This window comes from Balaenoptera acutorostrata, chromosome 20, assembly GCF_949987535.1.
Source record: "Balaenoptera acutorostrata chromosome 20, mBalAcu1.1, whole genome shotgun sequence".
NCBI lineage: Eukaryota > Metazoa > Chordata > Mammalia > Artiodactyla > Balaenopteridae > Balaenoptera > Balaenoptera acutorostrata.
Genome location: NC_080083.1, coordinates 19,009,547 through 19,037,022, shown reverse-complemented (window position 1 = coordinate 19,037,022; position 27,476 = coordinate 19,009,547). Strand labels below are relative to the sequence as shown.

General features: G+C 40.1%; 1 protein-coding gene across 1 annotated transcript in view; it reads left to right on the top strand.

The window, feature by feature from the left end:
- Positions 1 to 27,476, top strand: part of MYO1D (myosin ID) — a 355,807-nt gene that overhangs the window by 194,397 nt on the left and 133,934 nt on the right. The window contains exons 17-20 of the mRNA XM_007190161.2: positions 1,172 to 1,395; positions 4,979 to 5,123; positions 6,009 to 6,113; positions 19,257 to 19,370. Coding sequence (XP_007190223.1) covers positions 1,172 to 1,395; positions 4,979 to 5,123; positions 6,009 to 6,113; positions 19,257 to 19,370 — 588 coding nt within the window. The remainder of the gene's footprint in view (positions 1 to 1,171; positions 1,396 to 4,978; positions 5,124 to 6,008; positions 6,114 to 19,256; positions 19,371 to 27,476) is intronic.

Genomic DNA, 27,476 nt, shown 5'->3' with positions numbered 1-27,476 from the left:
AAAGGGAGGGCTTTGCAAGCACATGGTACCTGTTGAGGAGCCTTCATGAAGACCAACCTAAAATGGCTGAATAAAAGACGTATCATACCAGTTTTTCTGAGAGAAAGTGGTGGGCACAGATGGGGATCTAAGAAGAAATAAAAGAACCCTGAGTGATCCTGGAGAACCCATACTGTGGGCTTTGAACTGGAGGTTGAATATCTTGGTCCTGAGAGGCCAGAGACAGGGAGGGAAGTAGTACCATCAACCTAAGAATTGGGACAGTCATTTAAGTAGCAGCAGTGAGTATCACCTGGAGCGTGATCCCGATGTGTACGAGGAGTTTATCCAAGAAAACAATGAGGAAGTTTGGGGTCTTGGGACTGTAGTAGCAGAAGGGGAAAGAAAGGGATTTATACTGGAAATACCGTGGAAGAAAGAATACATTTGGTGGTAGAAAGCGTATTTAGGGGAAGAGCCAATAATGAAGATTACACCAAATTTCTTTTTACTTGAGAGATTGAGAAGTATGGGGTCCTGAAAAAAATATAAGTATCTGTGACTTCACCATGTTTGGATAAAGCAGGCACTGAGACGTTTACATAATGTCTGATTGATTTCTGGTCACTGAAAAACTTTAACAGATTCATATTAGTAATTTGTTTTTTACCCTTTCTCCAGGAATACATCTAAATTCTTGGGAGTTTACCTGGGGAGGGGGGCTGCACAGACTGTGTATAAATCAGTTCATACATCCAACGTGACATTACACTAGTGGCCAATGTGTATAATCTATGCAAAGCTAGGTTTCATGAGAGAATTATGGATGCTGATGGCTTTGTGTTCTGACTCATCTTGCTTCCTTTCAACATTCTTAAAATATTTATCCAAAGATAATGGTATTTTGGCTTTCTTCTTTACACGACCGTAAAGTTAGAACAGGGCTCTGCTTCAGAATCCGCGCACGCCTCCTTTGGAGATAACGAACAGCTAGACACTGAATCAAAATGAGGGACGTGACTCCTAGTGCCATCTGTTGGTGGCAGGCAGAACTGACATGCTCTGGCTGATTTTGTGATGCATACAAATTGCCAGGTTGAGCTTCTAAGTAAAGGAGCTTCTGTGATTTCAACGTGATCTACTACTCAGCCAACCAGCAACATTTTCCTTTTTTTTTCCCTCTATTGCGAAGGTGTGGCGGGGCACCCTGGCCCGTATGCGGTACAAGAGGACCAAGGCAGCTCTGACAATTATCAGATACTACCGTCGCTACAAAGTGAAGTCGTACATCCACGAGGTGTCCAGACGCTTCCACGGCATCAAGACCATGAGGGACCACGGCAAGCACGTGAAGTGGCCAGCCCCTCCCAGAGTGCTCTACCGTTTCGAGGAAGCCCTACAGGCTATTTTTAATAGGTAAGGACTTGGTATGTGCTGCATCCATTTGTGGCAGTACACGTACTGTATAAATTTACAGATCTAAGACTGTGACATTAGCTCCACCATTTGCTACATGACGTTGCTTTTACCTTGTGTCTCCACCTTCGTAGATTTCACTTTCAAAGGGCATTTGCCTACCTCTCCAAATAATAGAACTGTCCATTTATTTTTCCATTAGCAGTAGACAGCAGTATGCCACAAGGCCTGAATCAAGCCAAGTTTAAGATAAGCTAGTAGCATGATGTCTCTCCTTTCTTTTATTAGCAAAAAGATAACTTTATTAAAATCACCACACGTCACTCACGCTAGGAAGTCTGTTCATCCTTTCAGAGCAGGGGTTCTCTATCCCGCACCTGACATTCACAAGGAGTTTCTAAAACACACTGATGCCCAAGTCCCACCTCCAGAAAGTCCTGTTTAATGGTGCTGGGGAGAGGGGCCCAAGCGGAGGTCCTTTTTAAAGTTTTCCAGGTGATTTTAAAGTAAAAGGCAGAAAACACTGTTATAGAGCAAGCTATTTTTTTAAACAAATAAGTAAATAAATTAATTAACGCCCATGTAACATTTGATACCTTTCCAGCTAATCTTCATTTTTTTAATAAACTGCCCTGAATCTGACTTTGTAGTTACTCGTAGCTCCTTTCTCCTCGCTTTTTGAGCTTGCTTGTTGACAGCGCGCACCAGACATGTTTAGCTATGTCTTAGACACAGCCATCTAGTCGCATAAACTAAGCGGATGGTTCTCAAATGTCGTCCTTTGGCATTATGGTATTCCACCAAGAACACCTTGAACTAATTAACGTATTGATGTAATTGATGTATTGAATGTAAATCAATGTATTGAATGGCAGATATCAAAAGAAAGAAAATGCATGCAAGGAAAACTCTTTAATACGTATCTCATTTGCTTTTAAAAAAATGATTGCTCATAAAAAGAAAAAAATAAAACAGTAGAGCATTATTGAAAGCAAAAGCACCCCAGCCCTCCATTCTCCCATACAGTACTATAAATGTTAGCTGTAAATCTTGGCAGCCTTTTTACTGCACAGATAAATTTTTTTTCATGAATTGTATCATGTCACCTGCATATTTGACGTAATCTAAAAAGTGATTACATGATACATGAATACATGCTCATTTTTTTGAAGTGACATAGGGACTTCCCTGGAGGTCCAGTGGTTAAGACTGTGCTCCCACTGCAGGGGCATGGGTTTGATCCTGGTTGGGGAGCTAAGATTCCACATGCTACGCGGTGCGGCCAAAAAAAATTTTTTAAAGTAAATAAAGTGACATAATATAAAAATTTGCAGGATATAAAGTTGAAATCCTCCACACCTCCTCTTGTCTCTCCCCATTTTCTTTCTTTCCCCTTAGATAACCACTCATTAACAATTAGTTTGTATCCTTCTAAATCTTTGTCTGTGCACTTACAAACACATACACACATAAAAGAAGCATGATACAGTGGTTAAGAACACACACCCTGGAGCCTGGGTTCATATTCTAGCTCTGCCACTGACTAGCTGTGTAACCTTGGGCAAATGAGTTAACCTCTCTGTGCCTCAGTTTTCTTATCTGTAAAAGGGCCATAATCATAGCACCTGCTCATAGGGTTGTTAAAAGGATTATGAGTAAATATGAATAAGGCATTTCAGATAGTGCCTGACACACAATAAGTACTATGGAAGTGTGTGCTTATACTGTGAGTGTGTATGCATTTGGGTTTTTTTCCCTCTCTTTTTTCCACAAGGAGGACTATATGTATGGTTATATGACTTTACTTAAAATAAGTCTTGGAGACCTGTCCATCACAATAAGTAAAGATCTATGTCATATTTTTAATGGCTGCAAAGAATGATTGATTTTGATGATGTCGCACTGTAGCCTGTACAGTTTTCTTTTTTAGACTTGGAGGTTTTATGTATGGCCTAGAATTGATTATTTTTTGTAAAATTCAGCTTATTCATTCAGCAAGTATTTACTCAACACCTGCTGTGTCACAGACACTGACCTAGGTTCTAGGGATACAGTGACAAACAAGAAGTATGTGAAATACTGTCCCAGCCTTCTTAGGGCTTATAGTCAATGAGCATTTTGAAAATAATACATCTGCTCTGTGTCTTGACTGTACACACACACACACACACACACACACACATTGAATGAATCTTGCCAGCTGTGTTAATCTAGTTCAAAGGCACACTTTTTCTGTAAAGGACCAAATAGTAAATATTTTAGGCTTTGTGGGCTCCATATGGTCTTTGTCACATATTTTATTTTGTTTGGTTAAACACGTAAAAACTATTCTTAGCTCTATGGGCCGTGTTTGGCACAGGCTGTAGTTTACCAACCCCTGGTCTAGTCACTGTATCATATTTAATTTATTCTTGCATTTTTGATCTGTGGAATCCTGAGAGAAGTGTGTTAAAGGATTTTGCTGTGATTGTGGGGCCTTGTTTTCTTCTAACATCTCCGTGTGTGTCTAATCGTACTTAAGCTCGCTCCCACTCCTCCTAGTAACTCTTTCTCATCCCGGGAAGGCTGGGAGCCTTCCTCACGCCCAGCTTCTTCATGTGGTCAAGGCTGCTCACATTTCCGGCGGCAGCTGTTGTCGGCTACACGTGTTTAAAGATGGCAGTTTGCTTGATCAGGATGAGAAGCGTGTGCTTCTGTTTGCCATGGGTCTCTGGAGTCAGTCAGCTGTGGACCCTGTCCTGGGCCACTGTGGGCGGTGAAGAGGGGAGAGGCTGACCAGGCACAGGGCCCCCTTGGCTCTGTGGATCCTGGCCCCGGCTCTCCCTCTGACACCCCCTCCTGTTCCCCTCCCCCAGGCCCCTGCTCCAGCTCACAGGACTCCTTGCTTGTCCTCTCACACACCAAACCAGCTCACACTTCAGAGCCTTTGCACTCACTGTTTTCTCTTCCTGGAACAAGTATCCATACAGCTGGCTCCTCCACTTCCTGCTCACGTATCCTTATCAGGGGTGCCTCCCAGGCCACCCTCTGTGACTAACACCTGCTCCCTGGTCCTTCCCTCTGCTGCACTCCTGTTCCCCTTTCCTTGCCGTATTTTCTTCCATAGCACTAATCACATCATCCATACCGTGTATTTTAACATTGGTTTATATCTTGTCTGTCTCTGCTCTCTAGACTATCAGCACCTAGCAGAAAGGACCTTCATCTGTTTGTTTACTGCTGTGCTTCCACTCCCTAGAACAGCATCTGGAGTTTAGTACGTGCCTAGAAAACATTTGTTCAATGAATGAGTGATGAATCCGAAGTTCCTACACCCTAACTATAGATATAAGAGAGTCCACGTGTCACTAAATTCTGGTTGCTTCCAAAACACGCAAACAGCAAAGGAAGTTTTATAAAAAATCTCTGTCCACATACAACTATGTGTATTTTAACATGTTCTATGTATATTTTGGAGGCATTTTACTTTTTTTAGGGTAGCACGCAGGTAATTTAATTCTACTTAATGGCTGCTTCAGTTATTTTTGAGAATGAATAGGATGTGATTTCTAAAGTCTCATACATTTTGCTTGTTTACTTATAGATGGAGAGCATCCCAGCTCATCAAGACCATACCTGCTTCAGACCTGCCCCAGGTTAGGGCAAAGGTTGCAGCTGTAGAAATGTTGAAGGGCCAAAGGGCTGACCTTGGGCTCCAGAGGGCCTGGGAGGGCAACTATCTTGCTTCGGTAAGTCCAGGAGGACAAAGTGGAATCCACTTCTGCTCCCCTAACAGAGAAAGAGAAGGATTTTTCTCCAAGTGTTTGTAGAAAGACTAAGACACCTTCAGAAACTAAATTTCTATGAGAGATACTAAACTAAAAGACTTTATTGCTTCTCAGTGTACGGTATTTGATGTTTCCCTCACTTTAAAGAGAGTTTTCTGTCTTGTATCCATATGAATTACGTACATTCAATAATCTGGCTTTGATCATTTAAACCTTCCCTTGCATAATTGAGCAACTATTTTTAATTACCACCTTTGTATCAGTTATTCCCGAAGCTGGATTTCATCCTCTCTCCCATTCCTTATTTTTAAAATATTCTAGGACCGTTGGTGTTATAATAACCCTTTAGTAGCTTATCATCTGGGATGGGGAGGTAAAAAGTACATGTGTGAAGTTATGTGAGTAGAGTTATAAAGCAGTAAAAGACTGCCTTCTCATCTAAAATGTTAAGCAGGGCTTCCCTGGTGGCGCAGTGGTTAAGAATCTGCCTGCCAATGCAGGGGACACGGATTCAATCCCTGGTCTGGGAAGATCCCACATGCCGCAGAGCAGCTAAGCCCATGCGCCACAACTACTGAACCTGCGCTCTAGAGCCCGCGAGCCACAACTACTGAGCCCGCGTGCCACAACTACTGAAGCCCGCGTGCCTAGAGCCCGTGCTCCACAACAAGAGAAGCCACCTCAATGAGAAGCCTCTGCACTGCAACGAAGAGTAGCCCCTGCTCGCCGCAACTAGAAAAAAGCCGGAGCACGGCAACAAAGACTCCACGCAGCCAAAAATAAATAAATTTAAAAAAACCAAAATGTTAAGCATACTCATTTTATCGTGTTTCCTTGATCTTTCAGAAGCCAGATACACCTCAGACCTCAGGCACATTCGTCCCCGTTGCGAACGAACTGAAACGAAAGGACAAATACATGAACGTCCTCTTTTCCTGTCATGTCCGTAAGGTAAGGCAAGCTTGAAACAGACCTCCTTGGAAAGAAAAGTCTGATTCAGGTGAAACTGACTTAGCTATGACCACAGTAAAACAGAACAATAGGTACATAACTGGCTTCATCATCAGTGAGCTCTACCTGTATATATATGGTGAGGCATTGATGGAATGGCTGAAGTGACTACAAGTTTGGGGTTAGGCTATAAAGACTAATTAGGGAAGTGAATATTTTTGAAGACAGGAGAAGGGGAATCTCCCTGAGGTCAGGGATTTGTGTTTTATTGCATGTATCTTTCATAGCACTTTGTCTATAGCATACTGGTCTGGCTTGTATTTAACGGTCATTCAGTACTTTTTATACATGTTTTATTATGGATTTTTTAAAAAACGGAACGGGGAGAAAACGTAATTTGGAAAAGGGAGAAGGACATAGTGAGACTTGGAAGTGGGGTGGAGGGGAATTATGTGCTATGACTATATTTGCGTATCTGAAGCAGGACACATGAGGACTGTTTTTTACCTGGGAATGAGAGCAGTTGAGCAAGGGGAAATATGGAAGCTGGAAAGTGGAAGGAAAGGAATATAGTTGGTGTTTAAAACCTTAAAACACTTGTTTTCAAAAAATAGAGGGAAAATTGAGATAATTGTAAAAGAGCATTTTGAAACATTATGCAAATAAATTTTAAAATACCAATGAAATGGGTGAATTTAAGAAAAATATTGCCTAGATTGACCCCAGAAATGATATTGACATAAATATGCCAATATTCCAAAGGAAGAATTAAGAAAATTATCAAAGAATTACTTATAACAAAGGTCCAGATTTAGGTGATTTTAGAGGTGTTTTGTATCACATCTTCAAAAAGTGCATAATTGCAGTATTATTCAGATCAAAATAGTGAAATATTATTTTTCAACTATAAATTTAGCAAACTTTAAAATGCTGATAACAACCAGTATTCTCAAGGGTTTGGGGAAATGCTATTGGTAGGAGTATAAGATATAGTCCTTTTGAATGGACAATTTGGCAGTACTTATCAAAATTTAAAATACACAGACCAGGACTTCCCTGGTGGCACAGTGGTTAAGAATCCGCCTGCCAATGCAAGGGACATGGGTTCGAGCCCTGGTCCGGGAATATCCCACATGCCACGGAGCAGCTAAGCCTGTGAGCCACAACTACTGAAGCCTGCACGCCTAGAGCCCAAGGTCCGCAGCAAGAGAAGCCACTGCAATGAGAAGCCCGCATACCACAACGAAGAGTATGAAGAGTAGCCCCCACTCACTGCAACTAGAGAAAGCCCGCACGCAGCAATGAAGACCCAATGCAGCCATAAATAAATAAATAAATAAATCTTAAAAAATAAATAAAATAAAATACACAGACCACTTTATCTAGGAATTCCATAACTCAGGATTTATCCTGCAATATATTTACACATATATCCAAAGATAGATATATGAACAGTTTCATACATTGTAGCAGTCAAAAAACTGGGTGAAAAAACATAAGTATGCAGCAGTATGTGATTGGATTAATAAATAATCATGTATGTACACAATAGAATACAGTGTATCTACTAAAATGAATGAAAGGATAAAGGTTAAAACAAAAGGACAAAATATGTGTAACTGGTTTTCAAGACAGTGCACATGCGGGAGGGATGGACTGGGTATTTGGGGTTAGTAGATGCAAACTACTACATAGAGAATGGATCAACAACAAGGTCCTACTGTGTAGCACAGGGAACTATATGCAATATCCTGGGATAAACCACAGTGGAAAAGGATATAAAAAAGAATGTTTATATGTGTATAACTGAGTCACTTTGCTGTACAGCAGAAATTAACACAACATTGTAAATGAGCTATACTTCAATTAAAAAAAAAAAAATACAGTGCACATCCAGCAAGGAAAGGCAGTGATCCCCAAAGGATGAGAAACACATGAAGTGATGAGCCCTACAATTAGCCAGTTTACTTCCTGGAGAGAGTTCTGGTCTGTGGCGTGAGCAGGGGGCAGCCAAGGCAGAGCTGCGAGCTGGGAGACACTAAGACAGCTAGAGTTTGCAGCACAGAGTACCAGAGCAGAGAGAGTGCACAGAGAGAACTCCAGAGATCTTCAGAGGGTCCACTTCAGGTATTCAGCCGAGTAGTTCAGCACATGCATGTGAGGAAACCACCCAAGGCTTGGGAAAGAACCACCCAAAGAATTAGAGGTAACAATACCCAGTGCTCATACAGGGTTGCAAGTAGTGCCTGTCTCTGCAGCCAGATTGGAAAAACCTCATGATTCATGGGACATTGGGTAGAATCCTAACAAGAATCTTGGCCTCAGTGGTGGGGTATAATTAGCCCTGACTAAACACTGCCCTAATCCCACCCAACAAATCACCAGAAGAACCAAACTGTTTCCAAGTAATCTAACAGTGTCCCAGAACAAAGCCCTCAAATATTTACAGGAATACATAATATCCAGCACTCAGAAGATAAAATTCAGAGTGCATGGCATCGCCAATCAAAAATTACCAGGCAGGGCTTCCCTGGTGGCGCAGTGGTTGAGAATCTGCCTGCTAATGCGGGGGACACGGGTTCGAGCCCTGGTCTGGGAGGATCCCACATGCCGCGGAGCGGCTGGGCCCGTGAGCCACAATTGCTGAGCCTGCGCGTCTGGAGCCTGTGCCCCGCGACGGGAGGGGCCGTGATAGAGAAAGGCCCGCGCACCGCGATGAAGAGCGGTCCCCGCACCGCGATGAAGAGTGGCCCCCGCTTGCCGCAACTGGAGAAAGCCCTCGCACGAACCGAAGACCCAACACAGCCAAAAATAAAATAAATAAATAAATTTAAAAAAAAAAAAAAATTACCAGGCATACAAAACAGCAGGAAACTATAACCTAAAATGAGAAGAAAAATCAATCAAACTGATCCAGAACTGACACAGATTATAGAATTAACAGACAAGGTCATTAAAACAATTGTTTTAATAAAATATGTATATTTTATGAGTAGAAATGAAAAATATAGTGTCTGATGTTTAAAAAAAATACACTTGATAGAATTAACAGTTTAGACATATGCAGAAGAAGACTAAACTTGAAGATATAGCAATAAAACTACCCAGAATGAAATACATGGACTTCCCTGGTGGTCCAGTGGTTAAGACTCCGTGCTTCCACTGCAGAATGAAATACACGGGGCGGGGGTGGGGCGCGGGGGGAGATGCTTCCCCAAAAGAACAGAATATTAGGATGCCATGAGCCAACTTCAGGTGGCCTAATATAAGTGCATGTGGAGTCTCTGTAAGAGAGAAGAGGAGGGAAAATTTTTTAATATTTGAAAAAATAATGGCTGCAATTTTTCCAAATTGGATGAAAACTATAAACTCATCAACAGACATCAAACACAAAAAAACATGAAGAAAACTATACCAAGGCACAACATGACAAAAAACTGCTTAAAACCAGTGATAAAGAGAAAAGAGACAGAGGAAAAAGATGAGGATGCATCATATTTTTTGTCAGTAACAATGCAAGTGAGAAGACAGTGGAGCACCAACTTTAAAACTTTTTTTTACTGAAAGAAAAAAAAAACAAAACCTGTCAACCTAGAATTCTGTATCTAGCAAAGGGTATCTTTCAAAAACCAAAGTGAAATGAAGACCTTTTTAGGCATGTCTGAAGATATACACTCATAGGAAATGTTAAAGGGAGTCCTTCAGGCAGAAGGAAATGTGGACTTACCCCAAAGAATGAAGAGCAAGGGAAGTGGTAGCTGCATGGGTAAATACCTAAAATCTTTCTTACCGCTTAAATCTCTTTAAAAGATAATTGACTGGGGCTTCCCTGGTGGCGCAGTGGTTGAGAGTCTGCCTGCCAATGCAGGGGACACGGGTTCGAGCCCTGGTCTGGGAAGATCCCACATGCCACGGAGAAGCTGGGCCCGTGAGCCACAATTACTGAGCCTGCGCGTCTGGAGCCTGTGCTCCGCAACGAGAGGGGCCGCGATGGTGGGAGGCCCGCGCACCGCGATGAAGAGTGGTCCCCACTTGCCACAATTAGAGAAGGCCCTCGCAGAGAAACGAAGACCCAACACAGTCATAAATAAATAAATACATAAATAAAATAATGTGAATTTCTTTAAAAAAAAAAAAAAAAAAGATAATTGACTGTACTGCAGTGTTCATAGCAGCATTCTTCACAGTAGTTAAAGGTGGAAATAACCCAAATGTCCGTCAACAGATGAATGAATAAAGAATATGTGTGTCCATTCAGTGGAATACTATTCAGCCATTAAAAAAAAGGGAATGAAATACATGCTACAATGTGGATGAACCTTGAAGATATTATCTAAGTGATAAGACACAAAAAGACAAACATTGTGTGATTCCACATCCATGAAATATCTAGAACAGTCAAATTAATAGAAACAGAAAGTAGAATGGTGGTTACCAGGGGCTGGGGGGAGGGAGTAATGGGGAATTATTATTTAACGGGTATTAGTGTTCAAATATTCTATGGAAAAAAGATCAACTCAATATAATACAGACTTTTTAACAAAATAGAGAGCAGCTGTTTTAAACTTAGAATGAAATACACATCTCCAAGAAAAGCTTGCTGGCAGTAGCTTGGGGTGGTTACCAAAGTGTAGAGTCTAATTCTGAACTCCTAGATCCAGAAACTCTATTTTATAAGTATACCTAGAGCTGATCAGACAACCAAGAAATGACTTTTGCTAACCAGATGCACACACCCACACAAAACAGTATTAGCCATGATGCCAGTTTTTGAATTTGACAAAGGAATGTACCATTTTAGTGAATTTATCTACTATCTAGGATACCTTCCTTTCTAGTATCAAGATATCTGGGAAGTCAAATTAGTCATCAGAACAACTGATCAGAGAGAGTTGGATGGTTTTGAGAATTACATCATCTGCTATAGAAAAGCCTGGCATCTCTGGTTCTGTCTTTCTAGTGATAACAATTTGATGTATGACAGCATGTCTCTCCCTGGGTCCTACCGCATAAAAACTGAAAACATTTTAGTCATGCTTCTGTATTTCTAAGTTCCATGCAAAATAATACAGTGTACTTCTTCACATTATAGCTTAGATAATGTCTTCTTTAGAAACTTTTCAATCCCCAAGGATGTACCGAGGGAAACTTGATATGATTTTACTAAAGCCCTCTTCTTTATGCTTTGGTTCTTTTCTAAACAGCCACTTTCCACTAACTACAATTATAAAATGTCCTGTAAGGTCGGAGACCTGTGTAAATAGTTAGTTGCACCCATAATGTGTCCTCTCCTGGTCTGACTCCAGGGAAACTTTATCTCTGGCCCCCTGTGGAGTTGATGAAACCTACAGACAGATCCCTGGAAGTGTTCAGGCAAGAGCAAGTGATAGGGATTTTTCTCTGGTTGAGGGTTTTAGCTTGGGTAATAGAAGACATCAGATGAGATCTTATCTAACACTGAGTCTGTGATCTAGTTTTTCTTTTACATTATGAATTTAAGAGGAACAAAAATTGTGTCCCTATGCCAGAACTACTTTAAGTAAGTCTGAATTTACAAATTCACATGTGTATGTAAGACATTTGTCTTTGCCGTTTTGATTGAGCTAAGTTTTGCAACTCAAAGCTTTTCCTTCGTTACATCAATGTCCTTCCCACTCATTTGATTCATGCTTTAAGGATGATTTGAGTTGCTAAACCTCAAGGTAAAGTCTTTTGACCTGTTCTCTTTAGAAATTACATTTCTACATTAAAAAGAATGAAATGTTCCTAAACAGTGCTTCAGTGGAACTGCTGCTTTTAGGTTTTTGTTTGTTGGTTTCCAGATTAACTCATGGACACATCATAAGAAGAGCTATACCCTCCACTTTACCACCCTGCCTATTGTTTTTCTGAATCTTGTGTGACCTTGTGAAATTATGCAACAAGTTTTGTTTTTTTCATTTTCTTTTGCAACACACTCATATATTTCTCAGCGTGACTTCACAAAAGATGAGGAGCCCTACTTTTACTTGTTATTCAGATTCTATTTTAGATGTTCTCCGTTTTCCATATTCTACGATGGATACAAATGACTAGTGTTCTCCTAGAGGGTTTTCACAAACCAATGTTCCATTGAATATGAATTTGTTTTTTCAAAAGAGTTCCACAGCTAAATGTGTTTGGGAAAGGCTGGGTTAAACAGTTAAACATGCTTTTTAAGTGCAGAATTCTATGAGCCTTTGATGTATCCGTGGGATCTGAACACCACTGGTGGGGCGGGGGCAGGGGGGGCGGTGAGGGAGGAGGGGGGTGTTTGCAGTTCCTCAAACCAGCTTGACTTGGAAACCTGTCTCTCACAAAGCATTGCACAAGGCTAGGGTTGTGCAAAACAACTTAGAAAAACGCTGATGTAGAAGCTCTGCAACCACCTTGTTTCAACTCTTATGACAAGTGCCAGTTCTCTTTTATGGCAAAAACCGTTGCTATGTGAAGTAAATAATTACTACCAAGACTGGTTATTACTTTACCACATAGACTCTGTTTTTCTCTTAGTTACAGATACCATTTTTGTCAAGTTGAAGACTGGAAAATATGCTCTGTGTAAAGGAATGTTTAGAAAATGGACTGATTTCTAAGACTATGAGGCAAAGGGGAGAAGACAATAAAATTCAAACTAAAACTTGAAGTTTAGTTTGCTATATCCTACCTATAGCAATATATTCCACTACATCCTACCCTACCTATCCTAATTTAGTTAACTGTATCACAACTATACCTTCTAGTCTACTAAGGGGAAGGTTCTTAGTTGGTTCTTTCGTTGTTTTCTTTTGTTTTGTTTTGTTTTGCTTTCCTTTTCCTTTCAGTCACTGAGACACATGACATGGTAGTTGTTCAGAAATTTTTAGTGCTTGGTATCTTGATTTAAATATTACCCAAATCTAAAATTGAACCGTCCTCATCAGCAAGTTGTTAACTACTTATTTACAAAAATATCCTGTGGTTAATTCTGTCTGTTAGGAAAAGATTTACCTGCAAATGTGGGCATTCTCTGACTCTCTAACAAAGTAGCACTCTGTAGCATCACACACGTACATTTTCTCCCAAACCCATTATCCAGTTTTGTTTTCTTTATGTGAAATTATATTTATATTTATTTATATTATGTTTTTCTTTCTATGAAATTACTTTCACTTTTTAGTTTCTTATCTATCTCAACTCCCATCTACCAGTCTCAGACTCCTATTGTAACAGAGGACTTCATGTCATTCCTTTGTATGTCATCAGCAGTTTTTAAAGTGCTTGAAAATGCACATTGTAAATTTTGGGGAAAAAAATTATCAAATTACTTAACTTGAGTAAATGCTTACCAGTATAATTTTTTTTCAGTTAATAGGAGTCGGGTGCTAGATTTCAAAATGTAGAAAAAATTAAGCTCAATCCCATCTTTAGATTTCTGGTAATAAAAAGACACGTTTCTCAATGAAATTGTGAGTCTAAAAGAGATCTTAGGGACTTCCCTGGCGGTCCAGTGGTTAGGACTCCGCGCTCTCACTGCTGAGGGCCTGGGTTCAATCCCTGGTCGGGGAACTAAAATCCCACAAGCCACACAGGGCAGCCAAAAAAAAAAAAAAAAAGTTTTTTAATAAAAGTAAATAAAGAAATAAAAGAGATCTTAGAAGGGTAGCTACTACCAAGCAACGCGTCGTTGCAAATACAGACTCGGAACCACTGAGGACAGCTTCTCTGGTCCGTTGGCATTCTGTGTGCAGAGTCTTATAGTGATGGCTGGTCGTAAAAGTCTTGCCCTCCAGGGACTTCGACTCCAAAGGGAAAAATTAAATTAATGCATGGAAAAGATACTTTATGAGAGAAAAGAAAATGTACAAGTAAATCTCAACAATTTCAACAAGGAGAATAAAAAATAACAAAACAGTAATCCGTGTGCTTACGTAGTACATGCCATGTTAGGGAGCTTTTCATTACAGAGACAGCTGACGAATAAAATGGCTGCCAGCCTCAGAAATAAAAAAGCGAGAAGTCCGAGGTTGCTCTTTCTTCAGTGAAGACATGAAGTTTTTCCACGACCCAACTGGGCAGTGGGGACTGAAGCTGTTGAGCCACTGTGCTTTCACTTGCCACTGGGGAGATGCTTTTCTTACATAATGCAGCCTCCGCAGTGTGCTGCAGCGTCTTCCATCTGTTTTCCAGCCAGACAGTTCCTGTCGTCAACACTGATTGGCTCGTGTAGGGAAGAAGACTTCTTGAAATTATCCTGTGGGATTAAACATGCTCTCGGGCTTCCCTGGTGGCGCAGTGGTTGAGAATCTGCCTGCTAATGCAGGGGACACGGGTTCGAGCCCTGGTCTGGGAAGATCCCACATGCCACGGAGCAGCTGGGCCCGTGAGCCACAATTGCTGAGCCTGCGCGTCTGGAGCCTGTGCCCCGCGACGGGAGGGGCCGCGATAGAGAAAGGCCCGCGCACCGCGATGAAGAGCGGTCCCCGCACCGCGATGAAGAGTGGCCCCCGCTTGCCGCAACTGGAGAAAGCCCTCGCACGAACCGAAGACCCAACACAGCCAAAAATAATAAATAAATAAATAAATAAATAAATAAATAAGAAAATCCTTTAAAAATAAAAAATAAAAAATAAAAAAAAAAATAAAATAAAATAAAATAAAATAAAAAAAACATGCTCTCAAAGCCTGTTGGCTTCTCTGGTGGCGCAGTGGTTAAGAATCTGCCCGCCAGTGCAGGGGACACAGGTTCGAGCCCTGGTCCGGGAAGATCCCACATGCCGCAGAGCAGCTAAACCCATGCTGCACCACAACTACTGAGCCTATGCTCTAGAGCCCGTGAGCCACAACTACTGAACCCACGAGCCACAACTACTGAACCCGTGAGCCACAACTACTGAAGCCCACGCACCTAGAGCCCATGCTCCGCAACAGGAGAAGACACCGCAATGAGAAACCCGCGCACCACAACGAAGAGTAACCCCCGCTCGCCGCAACTAGAGAAAGCCCGCGCGCAGCAATGAAGACCTAATGCAGCCATAAATAAATAAATAATTTTTAAAAAGAAAGTAAAAACAAGCTTTAAAAAAAAAAAAAGTGCTCTCAAAACCCACTGATCAGCAAGGATGTACTAAGTCCTACAGGTTGCCCACTTCTGTACTGGGGGCTGTGAGGTACAAGAAAAAAGGCACCATACGGTCATTAGCCTCAAGGAGCTTCCAGGCGGGCTGGAACACAGGAGTACTGTTCATGAAATAGTAAGGCAATAAGTAAAAACCTGCCCTGGATATCTGAGATTCTACATTGTTCTTGTTCTGTTCATGCATTTGTTTGTGTTATGGTATAATTTATGTACAGGTAAATGCACAGATCTCAAGTATACAGTTCACTGAGCTTTGACTAGTGCATACGCCTGTGTAAATCACAACCCCATCAAGATACAGAACATTTCCATCACCGGAGAGAGCTCCCTCAGCTCCCTTCCCAGCCAAGCCCCACCACTACCAAAGGCAACCACTGTTCCGATTTCTTTTACCACAAATTAGTTAAGCTGTTTCTTAACCTTCATTAAAAAAAAAAAAAAAAAGAAATCCTACAGTTGTATGTGAGATTTTTACTTTGTTTTGAAGTGAATTTGTTAGTCTTATTTATGACTATTTTGATAACTTATTTGTAGCTATTTTATAAGGAAAGTAGCTTTTGGATAGACTTCCAATTTTAAGACAATCTGTATAACCTTTGATATTGGCTCAGTTAATTAGAGCTCGATTAGTGAGGATATAGTCAGTAGATTTATTATCACAAGATTAATAAGTAAAATCAACCTCTTTTGCTAAACATAGCTTCAACTATAAGTTTAAAAAACACAGCATTCCACACAGCTATTTTAGCAAGTATATTTTTCATGACAAGCATCCATGGTCTAAAAGTTACAAGTCAGCTGTCCTTAAAATTATTAAAACATTCCAATTATTAAGTGAAAACTTCTGCCTTTTAATAAGAGAGAGATAAATAGTAACTCCACTTCATACAGAGACTAAGGATAGATGTAACTGAATTGTCTTGGTTTTATAAGCATCAGCCAACCTTCCTTCCTCCCTATCATCTTCTCCAAGCAAAGAGTAATGATGTAGCCAGTGTTTTCCGTTAGCAAAAGCACTTAGACTAATAGTTTCTCCTATTCTCAGGTTTCCTGCTTTAAAAGTAAAACCTGTGCTTTTTAGTTTCAGGGTCAGTTTTTTGTTTCATTCTTAATTCTGCATATATCCTATATATTGATTCTACAACTGTGTTGTAGAAGTTCAGAAAAAAGCCATGGAAAAAAGAGTGAAATAATGTCATTTGTGGCAACATGAATGGACCTAGAGATTATCAAACTAAGTGAAATAAGCCAGCCAGAGAAAGGTAAATATCATATGATATCACTTATATATAGAATGTAAAAAACAAAATAAGATACAAATGAACTTATTTACAAACCAGAAATATAACCACAGACATAGATAACAGACTTATGGTTACCGAAGAGGAAAGGGGTGGGAAGGATAAATTAGGAGGTTGGGATTAACATATACACACTACTATATATAAAGTAGATAACCAACAAGGATCTACTGTATAGCACAAGGAACTGTGCTCAATATTTTGTAATAACCTATAGGGGAAAAGAATCTGAGGGGCTTCCCTAGCAGTCCAGTGGTTAAGATTCCACACTTCCATTGCAGGGGGCACACGTTCGATTCCTGGTCAGGGAACTAAGATCCGTCATGCAGCATGGCATGGCCAAAATAAATAAATAAATAAAAAGAATCTGAAAAATAGTAGATACATATATGTATAACTGAATCACTTTGCTGTACACCTGAAACTAACACAACATTGTAAATCAACTATACTTCAATTTTAAAAATAAATAATTTTTTAAACTTTTTAATTAAAAAAATTTTTTAAATAGAAAAAAAGAGAGTGATCATTTTTTACTAGAGGAATTGAAGAGGTTTTATAATAAATGAGAAATTGAGCATTATCTTGACATATACATGGCTAAAGAGAAAAAGGAGGGAGTAGAAAATCATTTAAGAGAGAGCATGACATGAGGAAACCTGTCAGAAAGGAGCCAGAGCCCTTGAAGAAATATGTAAAGTCAAATAAGTAGAATAGTGGCAGATAGGAAAACTCTTGAAAGTCAGATAAAGGAATCGTAGAATCTGAGTGGCAGGGTACCTTGGAGATCCTTAGACTTCCTATTTAAAGCCCTTCCCTTCCACCGCACCCACATCAGATGTCTATTTAGCTTACGCTGAATCTTTTCTGTGTGGGCACTTACTGCCTTCTCATATGGTGCATTCTTTTTATGGAGAGTAATAATATGAGGAAATTATTTATGCTATATGCAATAGGAAGGCACTATCTGTTTTTGGATATTTAATCTTTTTTATTTTGTATGTTACAGCTGTACAGTGTAGTGATTTACAATTATAAAGGTTATACTCCATTTATAGTTATTACAAAATATTGGCTATATTCCCCATGTTGTACAATATATCCTTGTAGCTTGTTTTATACCTAATAGTTTGTACCTCTTAATCCCCTACCCTTATACTACCCCTGCCCTCTCCCACTGGTAACCACTAGTTTGTACTCTCTATCTGTGAGTCTGCTTCTTTTTTGTTATCTTCACTAATTTGTTGTATTTTTTACATTCCACATATAAGTGATATCATACAGTATTTGTCTCTCTCTGACTTATTTCACTTAACATAAGTAGATTTAATGTAGAACATGTAGATTCATAAACATGTTTTAGGGAATTTAATCTGAAATATACCTGCCCAGTGCATTAGGAAAGGGACAGAATGAGTTGTTTCAAACAGGTTTTTTTTTTAACAGCTTTATTGAGATATGATTCACTTAACATACAGTTCACCATTTTAAAGTATACAGTTTTAGTGTGTTTAGAGCTATATATCCATCTCTACAACCAATTGCTAAGCATTTTCATTAACCCAAAAAGAAACCCCACACCCCTTAGCTGTCCTCCCCCCAAACCTCCCATCTCCCCCAGCCCTATGAAACCACTAACCTATGCTCTGTTTCTATAGATTTGCTTATTCTGGACATTTCATATAAATGGAATCATACAACATATGGTCCTTTGTGACTCTCTTCTTTTACTTGGCATGTTTTCAGGGTTCATCCACATTATAGCATGTATCAATACTTTATTCTTTTTATTGCCAAATTATATTCCATTGTATGGATACATCACATTTTATTCATTCATCAGTTGATAGATATTGAGGTTGTTTCTACTTTTTAGCTATTATGATTAAGGCTGCTGTGAACATTCAGGCACAAGTTTTTGTGTGGATATGTTTTCAGTTCCCCTGTGTATATACTTAGGAGTGGAATATCTGAGTCACATGGCAATTCTATGTTTAACCATTTAAGGAGCTGCCAAACTATTTTCTAAAGCAACTTCATCATTTTAGACCCCGACCAGTAGTGAGGGTTCCAATTTCTCCACATCCTGGACAACATTTGTTACTGTCTTTTTTATTATTGTCATCCTAGTGGGTGTGAGGTGGTATCTCACTGTGGTTCTGATTTACGTTTTCCTGATGGCTGATGATGTCAAGCATCTTTTCATGTTTTTTACAGCCATTTGTATGTCTTCTCTGGAGAAATGTCTCTTCAAATTCTTTACCCATTTAAAATTTGGAGGGGAGGGTCTTTTTATTATTGAGTTATATACTCTAGATACAACTTATATTCTATTCTTTATTTATTCTAGGTAAAAGTTCCTGTTCAGATATATGATTTACAAAGTTTTCTCCTATTCTGTGGGTTGCCTTTTCACTTTCATTATAGTGTCTGGGTTACGTGTTTTTAGTTCTTTAATTCTTCTGTGTTCCTCTTGTTTTCCCTGTTAGATGGTAAACTTGGGAAATTTACATTGTAAAATTCCACAAATCTGGAAACACTCCTTTTCCATCTCTGTTGCATCCAGAGAGTGGTCATAGGTGGTGCACATCTATTACAGAATCTGGCTTCACAGCCAGCCACCTCTGCTCCTAGATGTTTTCCTGACAGATCATTTGATTTCATTCTTGATGAGATATTATGGTTTATTATTTTGTTTTCTTACAGGTGAATCGCTTTAGTAAGGTGGAAGATCGAGCAATTTTTGTCACTGACCGTCACCTGTATAAAATGGATCCCACAAAGCAGTACAAAGTGATGAAGACTATCCCTCTATACAACGTAAGTGTTCTCTGCTTCTCTCTGAATAAAGGATTCTTAACCTGGTGTTCATAGACCACGAGTGGGTCACCAGACTGATCACTAGAACCTCTGGGGCTTTAGGGAGTCCATGAATTCCTAAAATTTTCTGCCAATCTCATGTTTTATACAAAAGTACGATTTTCTATAAGGAGGATCAAAGCTTCCAGTAGAAAAACGAAGGCGTTTTGTTTTAAAGTGTAGGACTCTGCATTCTACGTGACCTTTATCACTAATCCCACTCACTACTTAAATGTTATGACATGAAATGTATTTTCTTATTGATTTTCATAAGGCTTGTTTTTATGTGGAAATGGAATCAGGTAGAGAAATAGTAGGGAATTACTTTATGAAAGCGTTACCTCTCTTTTAAATGTAAAATGTATGCTGTTTCCAGAAGTTATTTTCACCAATATATTTTACCTCTGATCTAAACCCGCTTAGTTATTCACTTTCTCCATGGGGTTTTCAAATTCTCTAATCATTCCTTATTTGAAATATGAAATTTGGTGGGTGTCTCCTTGAATTTCAATTTGAGACTTTAAAAAATTTGTTTATCCTGCTGTATGGGGTCTGCTTTACAAGTGACGGTTTGTTCTGATCTTGAAAAAGATCCTCCTGGACTGCTGAATCTTTCCATGTGTCAGGTGACTTTCCTCTGTCTGCTCGTTCTTAAAGAGGGAGGTCTGGGTTTGTCCAATTATGGGATCTATGAGGAGTATTATTTAAAGATTATTTTAAATCCTTTTGGCCTCTGCAAAAGGGAATAGGGAACATACTGTTTTATAGTTTTATTTCGTTAAATCAGGAGTCCTGTTGGCTGTGAGGTTCAATGAAGACAAACTATTCCTGGCTTCGCTAAATAATTTAGAACATCCCTGCAGGCCTGTCACCCGATGATGAGGCTGAGATTTGTCTCTGTCACCCAGTCCCCCCACCCCACACACACATGCATACACACCTTTCTCCCTTTCAGTAGGAAGGTGAATGGATTGCAACTAAGAAGGAAATGATGTTCTAAGACATTCTTGATCATATGTAGTCTTCTTAGCAAAGACTTGTAATCTTATATAGCCATCACAGTTTAAGCCTAATAACCCTGCAGTCTCGCAGAAGGAGATGAAGGAAGATACAGGAGAAAACCAAATTTTGTCAAAGTCTAATAAAGTGTACTTTATTTCTTTTCCTTACTTTCTATTAAAGGGAAATCAATCAGGCACGTGATACGAGTTCAATAAGTAGTTAACCAGGTCTTTGAACCGAAGTTATTTTCCCAAACTACCTTCCTTTTTCATGTTGACTGGTGTATATTTAGAGTCAGTGTTACCCTTCATCATCATTATCATCATCAGTGTTATCAATAATATCATATTATACAAAAATTAACCATGCTTAACACTCGTAAAGGTAAACGATGTCAATAGGATGGATACACACTGTCACAGATGCTGTCGGTACTCTGCCCACCTCCCCTTGTATTCCCTTACCATTTTTTACACAACAGCCTAACTTCTGACAGCCAACACCTTTGTCGAAAGGCTTCCCTCAGGCTGCTGGAGTCCATAGAGGGCTGGAAACGCCCAGCCACCCAAATGACTAGTGGGTGTGGGGTATAAATGCTCCATCCCCACCATTCATCGGTCACGATGATTCTCAGGTGTGTTTAACACCATTTGCTGGAGCTTTTCTGTAGGAATCGGCTGCGCTGCCCACCGTGTTAGCTGCTTAGTAACGGGCCCTACTGGCTGCTTTCCCTTCCTGAGCCACCTCCCCACTCCCTCGCCCGTGTACCTGCACCTCCCGGATCAATTCTGAGGCTCATCGGCCTTTGTCTCGGGACCTGCTTTGGGGAGGAACTGCCCTCTTAGGAGGGAGCAGATTGCATGGGGCACAGGACCTCCAGCCGTGTCTACCTATAAAAATGTTGTTCAGTCTGAAGCAAACACAGCCAGATATTAAGTCTGGATCATAGGGGCATGGGTGTTTGTTATTTTATTCTTTATCCTTTTTGTATGAAATGTTTTGAAGTTACAAAGTTTAAGACAAGGAACCTTTAAAAATGATACTGCTAATAGCAGGGATGAAGAAGCTGGGAGGGGATGAAGGAGAAAGATTTCAATCTTAACTAAGTTGAGTTTCAGGTATTGGTGAAACTTGTAAGTATATACCCCATAGATCACTGGCATCTAATATTGTAAAGGAGTGGTGGGTAGCATTCAGCACTTAGGATAAAAATTTAAGAGCAGACAGATGCATGTATAATTGGAGGCTGAAATTATGAGTCTAGAGGGAGAAGGGGCAGGTGATTTGAGAACATCCATGCTTAAATGGTGGGGAAAAGAGAGTGGCTGAAGGAAATGGAATAAAAAGGAGATCTCTTCTTTCTGGACCTCCATTTTCTCCTCTCTCTTCTAATGTGCCGAATGAGCTCTAATTTCCCTTCAGTTCCATAAGGTTGTGAATTATTCCAGGAAGGGAAAGAACTTTGGGAACACTGTGTTTCAGAATCAAGTTGGAAAGTTTTCAGAAATAAGAGTAATCAGTGGAAACATATAGCTGAGGATCCCACAGTTACTCTTCCCCTTCTCTGCTCTTCATTCCTCCTTCTGCCCGGGTGCCTTTCCTGTGTTAGTTGGACTTTTCTGGCTCCAGGGAACAGATTGGTATTAGGGGGAGGGGGAAATTTCCCTCTGTCCCTGTTGAATTCCTGTGGCTGGACTAATAATAAAACTGACACGAGGCAGATTAACAGGAGAAAACCCAACTTAGTTTTGTGGGCACAGGAGATCATAAAATGATGCACAGAGAGTGACCAAAAGCAGGTAACTTTTATGTCTTTGTGTACAAAGAAACAAATTTGTGAGGATTGGACAGGACAGAGAAACTTAGGTTCGGGTGCCTAATTATAAGGAATTTAAGCAAAGATTGGGCTTGGGTAGTAAATTAGTAAAGAAGTAGCAAGGTTTATTTATACAGGCTTCTCAGACCTGAATTCCTTGTCTCTGACGATAATGATGTCTTTCTACCTCCCAGCCCAGGGAAGGCACCTTTCACATGAGAGGTTTATTTCCTAGTTTCAGAGAAACAGAGAGGAGCATCAAAGTGTCCTTCTTGCATCTGGTTGTTTCTTAAGTAACTTTAATTCAAAACAATCAATATGCCATTGAGACATATTTGGGGGCCTGCCCTGGGCCCCAATATGACTATATACTATCTCAAGTAATGCTTTGCTTTGTTTTTGATAAAGGATACACGTGGTAGTAAGGGAAAGGAATCTCACAGAAACCCAGGAAGCTATTCAGGTTTTAAGGCAGCTCTGAGGGATCATATTATTCCGTGACCCCCTCAGCAACATGATGCTTAAGATGGTCTAAGTTTCTGCCATTCTCTGTCTCTACTTCTCCTTGTGTGTCTTCTTACTAACAATTACCTTTCTTGCCAGATGGCCTGGGCCAGTGCTAGGCTTAGGTCTGAGTCAGCCAACCCACCAAACCATTAGAGTTTCATCCTGCGGTAACATGGAACACCATGTTTCCGATGAGGCCTCACCATAGCAACCAATTCTGCAGGATCCAAACTGGTACTTCAGCTCCTTGTCAAGCACTTGCAAGTCTATGCATAGTCTTCCCTGACTTCTCCTAGCATAGCACTGATAATGACTACAGTTCATTTGAGGTGTAAATGATCTCTTCCCTCTACAATTTTTGACTGTTGTCCTTAGGCCCCAGCCACATTTGGACCTGCTGATTATTGAGGTGGGTCATTAGGTTTTCCTAGTGGGAAAGAGTCAGTGGGAGAGCAGTGCTTCAAGTAGGCTACATTCATCAGGCATCCTTGGGTCCTTGGACTCTCCCACCTACCGCCATTCCACTTGCCAGGATCCCAGTCTTTGTCAAGCAGGACCTAAATTGCGCCCATGGACGACCGCCATAGGTAAGAATTCAGCTGATGCTGCAATTTGACAATGGGTCTAGCCAGTTTTAGAACCTGTGCTTTCAGCGGAAAAGTATTTCCTCAGTTTCTTTACAGCTCCCAGCCAGGCAATATGGGACCACTATTTGTTGCTTTCCTAATGCACCATAAAAAGTACCCATCCAATTCATTATCTATATCTTCTAATTCATTGAACTTCTGTAAAGCACCAGCACCTAAGTGCCCCAAGCACTTAACTTTAATGGGCACTTGGTGTCATTTAAGTAAAACTGAGAGCATTGGATTGGCAGACCCTTGGAATATTTTATTGACATGTAGCACACCCTCTACTGCTATTCACATCTGGGCAAATATTTTCACTTGCTTATTGAAGTATGCCCGACATGCAGAAAAACGCACAGATCTTAAGCGTATAGCTTGACGAATTATCACAAAGTGAGTTCACCTGTGTAACCGTCCCCAACATCAAGATATAGGTCATTAATAGGACTCCCCAAAAAACCCCACGTGTCCTCTCGCAGTCGCTACCTCTTCCTTCCTTTTCAGAGGCACACTTTTGCTCGTTTTGAACTTAATGTAAGAGAAATCAAACACTGTGTATTCCTTTTTGTGTTTCTTTCAACATTATCTTCACGGGAACAGCCACGTTATTTCAAATAATTCTAGTTTGCTCATTTTCATCACTGTGTAGCATTCCCTTGTGAGAATATACCACAAGTTGTTTATCCATTCACATGTTGATGGATATTTGAGATTTTAAAAATCACTCCTGTGCATATCTTTTGGTGTCTATATGATGCATACATTTTCACTGGACAAACGCCCAGGAGTGAGACTGCTGTTGAATTTTAGTAGATAGTTCCAGTTTTCCAAAGTAGTCATACTGATTTACAACCCCCATCCCCACCCCAGCAAAACGGGAAAGTTCCAGTTGCTCCATTTCCTCTCCAACCCTAGGTACTGACAGTCCTGAATTTCAGCAATCCTGGTAGGTATGTGGTAGTTACGGTTCTAGCTTAATTGAGGTATAACAGACATATAACATCATGTAAGTTTAAGGTGTACGGTGTGTTGATTTGATACATTTATCTGTTGCAATACGATTACCACCATAACATCAGGCAGCACCTCCATCACATCACATAATTGCCATTTCTTTTTTGTAGTGAGAACATTGAAGATCTGATTACTTGGCAACTTTCAAGTTATGTAATACTGTATTATTAGCTGTAATCACCATGCTGTATAATAGATCCCAAGAACTTATTCATCTTCTATCTGGAAGTTTGTACCCTCTGACCAATATCTCCCCATTTTCCCCACCCTCCCCTGAGCCCCTGGCAACCACCCCTCTACTCTCTGTTCCTCCGGGTTTATCATTTTTAGATTCTACATATAAGTGATATAATAGAGTATTTGTCTTTCTCTGTCTGACTTATTTCCGTTATAATGCCCTCAGGATTCACCCAGGTTGTTGCACACGGCAGGATTTCCTTCTTTCTCACGGCTGAACAATATCGCATTGTGAATGTATACCACATCTCTATCCATTCATCCATTGACGGATACACATTGTGGGTTTTCTTTGTAATTCCCTTATTACTAATAGGGTTGAGCCCCTTTCTTTGTGTTTATTGGTCATTTGGATGTCTTTTATGAAGTGCCTGTTCAAGTCTCTTGCTGTTTTTCTATTGGGCTGTCTTTTAAAAATTGATTTCTAGGAGTTCTTTTTATACTCTGCCTGTGTGCCCATTGACAGTTACATGTGTTGCAGATATTTTCTCCAGCTCTGGGACTTGCCTTTTCATTCTTTTAGTGTTGTCTGTGAACAACATTTTTCATGTTGATATAGTTCAGTTTATCAGTTTTTTCCTTTAAGGTTGATGCTTTTCTATTTTTGTTTAAGAAATCACTCCCTGTCCCAAGGTCGCAAAGATATTCTCATCTGCTGTATTCTATAAGCTTTATTGCTGTGCCTTTCACATTGACATATTACAGTCCACCTAGAATTGATTTTTGTGTATATGCGAGGCATCAGCCCAGGGTTTATTTTTCTCCCGTATGGGTAAACAGTTGAAAAGACCATCTTTCCCCCATTGCTCTTCAGCCCCGCATTTGTCCTAAATCAAGTGCGTCCATATGTCTCTTCCTAGTTTCTCTACTCTGTTCTGTTGGTCTGTTGTCTATCTTTGTGCCAAAGACAGTTTTAATGACTGTTGGGCAAAGATTTTATGAACTCTAAAATTATAACAAATTTCCAAAATCTCTCCCTTCAGTTTCACCCTCCTCCCAATAGAATGTTCTCATTAGCTATATCCATGTGGAGGAAAAGAGAGCTGGGGATGCTGGTAAAGCAGATCCTAGCAGAAGGGACAGCTTGCTGTTTACCCATTTTCTTTGTCAAAAAGTCAGATTCCTTTAGGAGTCAGTCAGGTTCAGAAATGAATAAAGTTCATACCCATCAAGGGGCAGTCACCTCTCCACTGTAATCCGTTGTGACCACGCCAGAGTCTAGTATGCCAGACCTTTGGATTCACCTAGAAAAAAAGCTGAAGTCTGTATTATATGTAAGGTCTCCTGATTGTTAAATGCCATGTAAGCCAAACAGAACACGTCTTGTAAGCCGTATTCAGCCCACGGGGCACCAGTTTGCTGCTCCTATTAAAACAGGTCTTTACCATGGAGAATGGACTTGGCGACACGGGGAGGGGGAAGGGTAAGCTGGGGCGAAGTGAGAGAGTAGCATTGACATATATACACTACCAAACGTAAAATAGATAGCTAGTGGGAAGCAGCCGCATAGCACAGGGAGATCAGCTCGGTGCTTTGTGACCACCTAGAGGGGTGGGATAGGGAGGGTGGGAGGGAGACGCAAGAGGGAGGGCATATGGGGATATATGTATACATAAAGCTGATTCACTTTGTTATATAGCAGAAACTAACGCAACGTTGTAAAGCAATTATACTCCGATGAAGATGTTTAAAAAAAAAGGTCTTTACCTATTTGTTCCTCTAAATGAGCTATAACCATATTCCTTGGCCTCCTCCCTGCCAACCTTTAAAAATTCTAAAATCTGTGGTATGTTTTATTCTAGATTTTACGTATCAATAGTAGAAACAAACACTAACCATTTCTCACTTATAGAAAGCTATAACTGGGTGTGAGCTTTAGAAGAGTACATTTTCTACTTCAATTAGCCAGGAAGGAAAGGAATAAAGGAAATCTTTGATATAGGTGTATTTCCAACCTTTAGAACCTTCTACCCCTTCAGAGTTCACTGCTAATTCTATTCTTCTGACTTTTTATTATAAAATTTTTCAAATGTACAGAGAAGTTGAAAGGATATTACAGGGAGCACCCATATGCCCTCCACCTAGATTCAGGATTTAATTTACTTTTTGGCGTATTTGTTTTCTCTCTCTCATGACACTTCACCACTAAAATGCTCCCGTGTGCATTCTCCTAAGAATAAGGACACTCTCCTTCATAACCACAATACCATTTTCATTTCTAAGAAAATTAATAATATTTCCATAATATTTAATATAATACATAATCATTATCCATTATGTGTTGGACAACTCATATTCAAATTTCCTCAGTTGTTCAAAGAATGTCTTTTATACCCATTTTTTTAAAATCCCATCTAGGTTCATATTTTGAATTTGGTAGTTACATCTCTTTTAGTCCAAAACTGTATCTTTACGCACACACCCTTTTCTTCCTGATAATGACTTTTTAAAACAGCATTACTGAGGTATAATTTACTGTTATAGGCTGAACTGTGTTCCTTCAAAATTCATTTGTTGAAGTCCTAACTACCAGTAATTCAGAATGTGACTGTGTTTAGCGACAGAATCTCTAAAGAGGTAATCAGGTTAAAATGAGAGCATTAGGGTGGGCCCTGATCCACTATGACTGGTGTCCTTATAAGAAGAGGAGATTAGGACACAGACACATACAGAGGAAAGATCATGTGAGGACACAGGTTGAGACAGACATCGGCAAGCAAGGAGAGAGGCCTCAGAAGGACCCAGCCTTGCCCACACTTTGGTCTTGGACTTCCAGCCTCCAGAACTGTGAGGAAATAGATTTCTGTTGTTTAAGCTACCTGGTCTGGTACTTTGTTATGGCAGCCCTGGCAAACTAATACA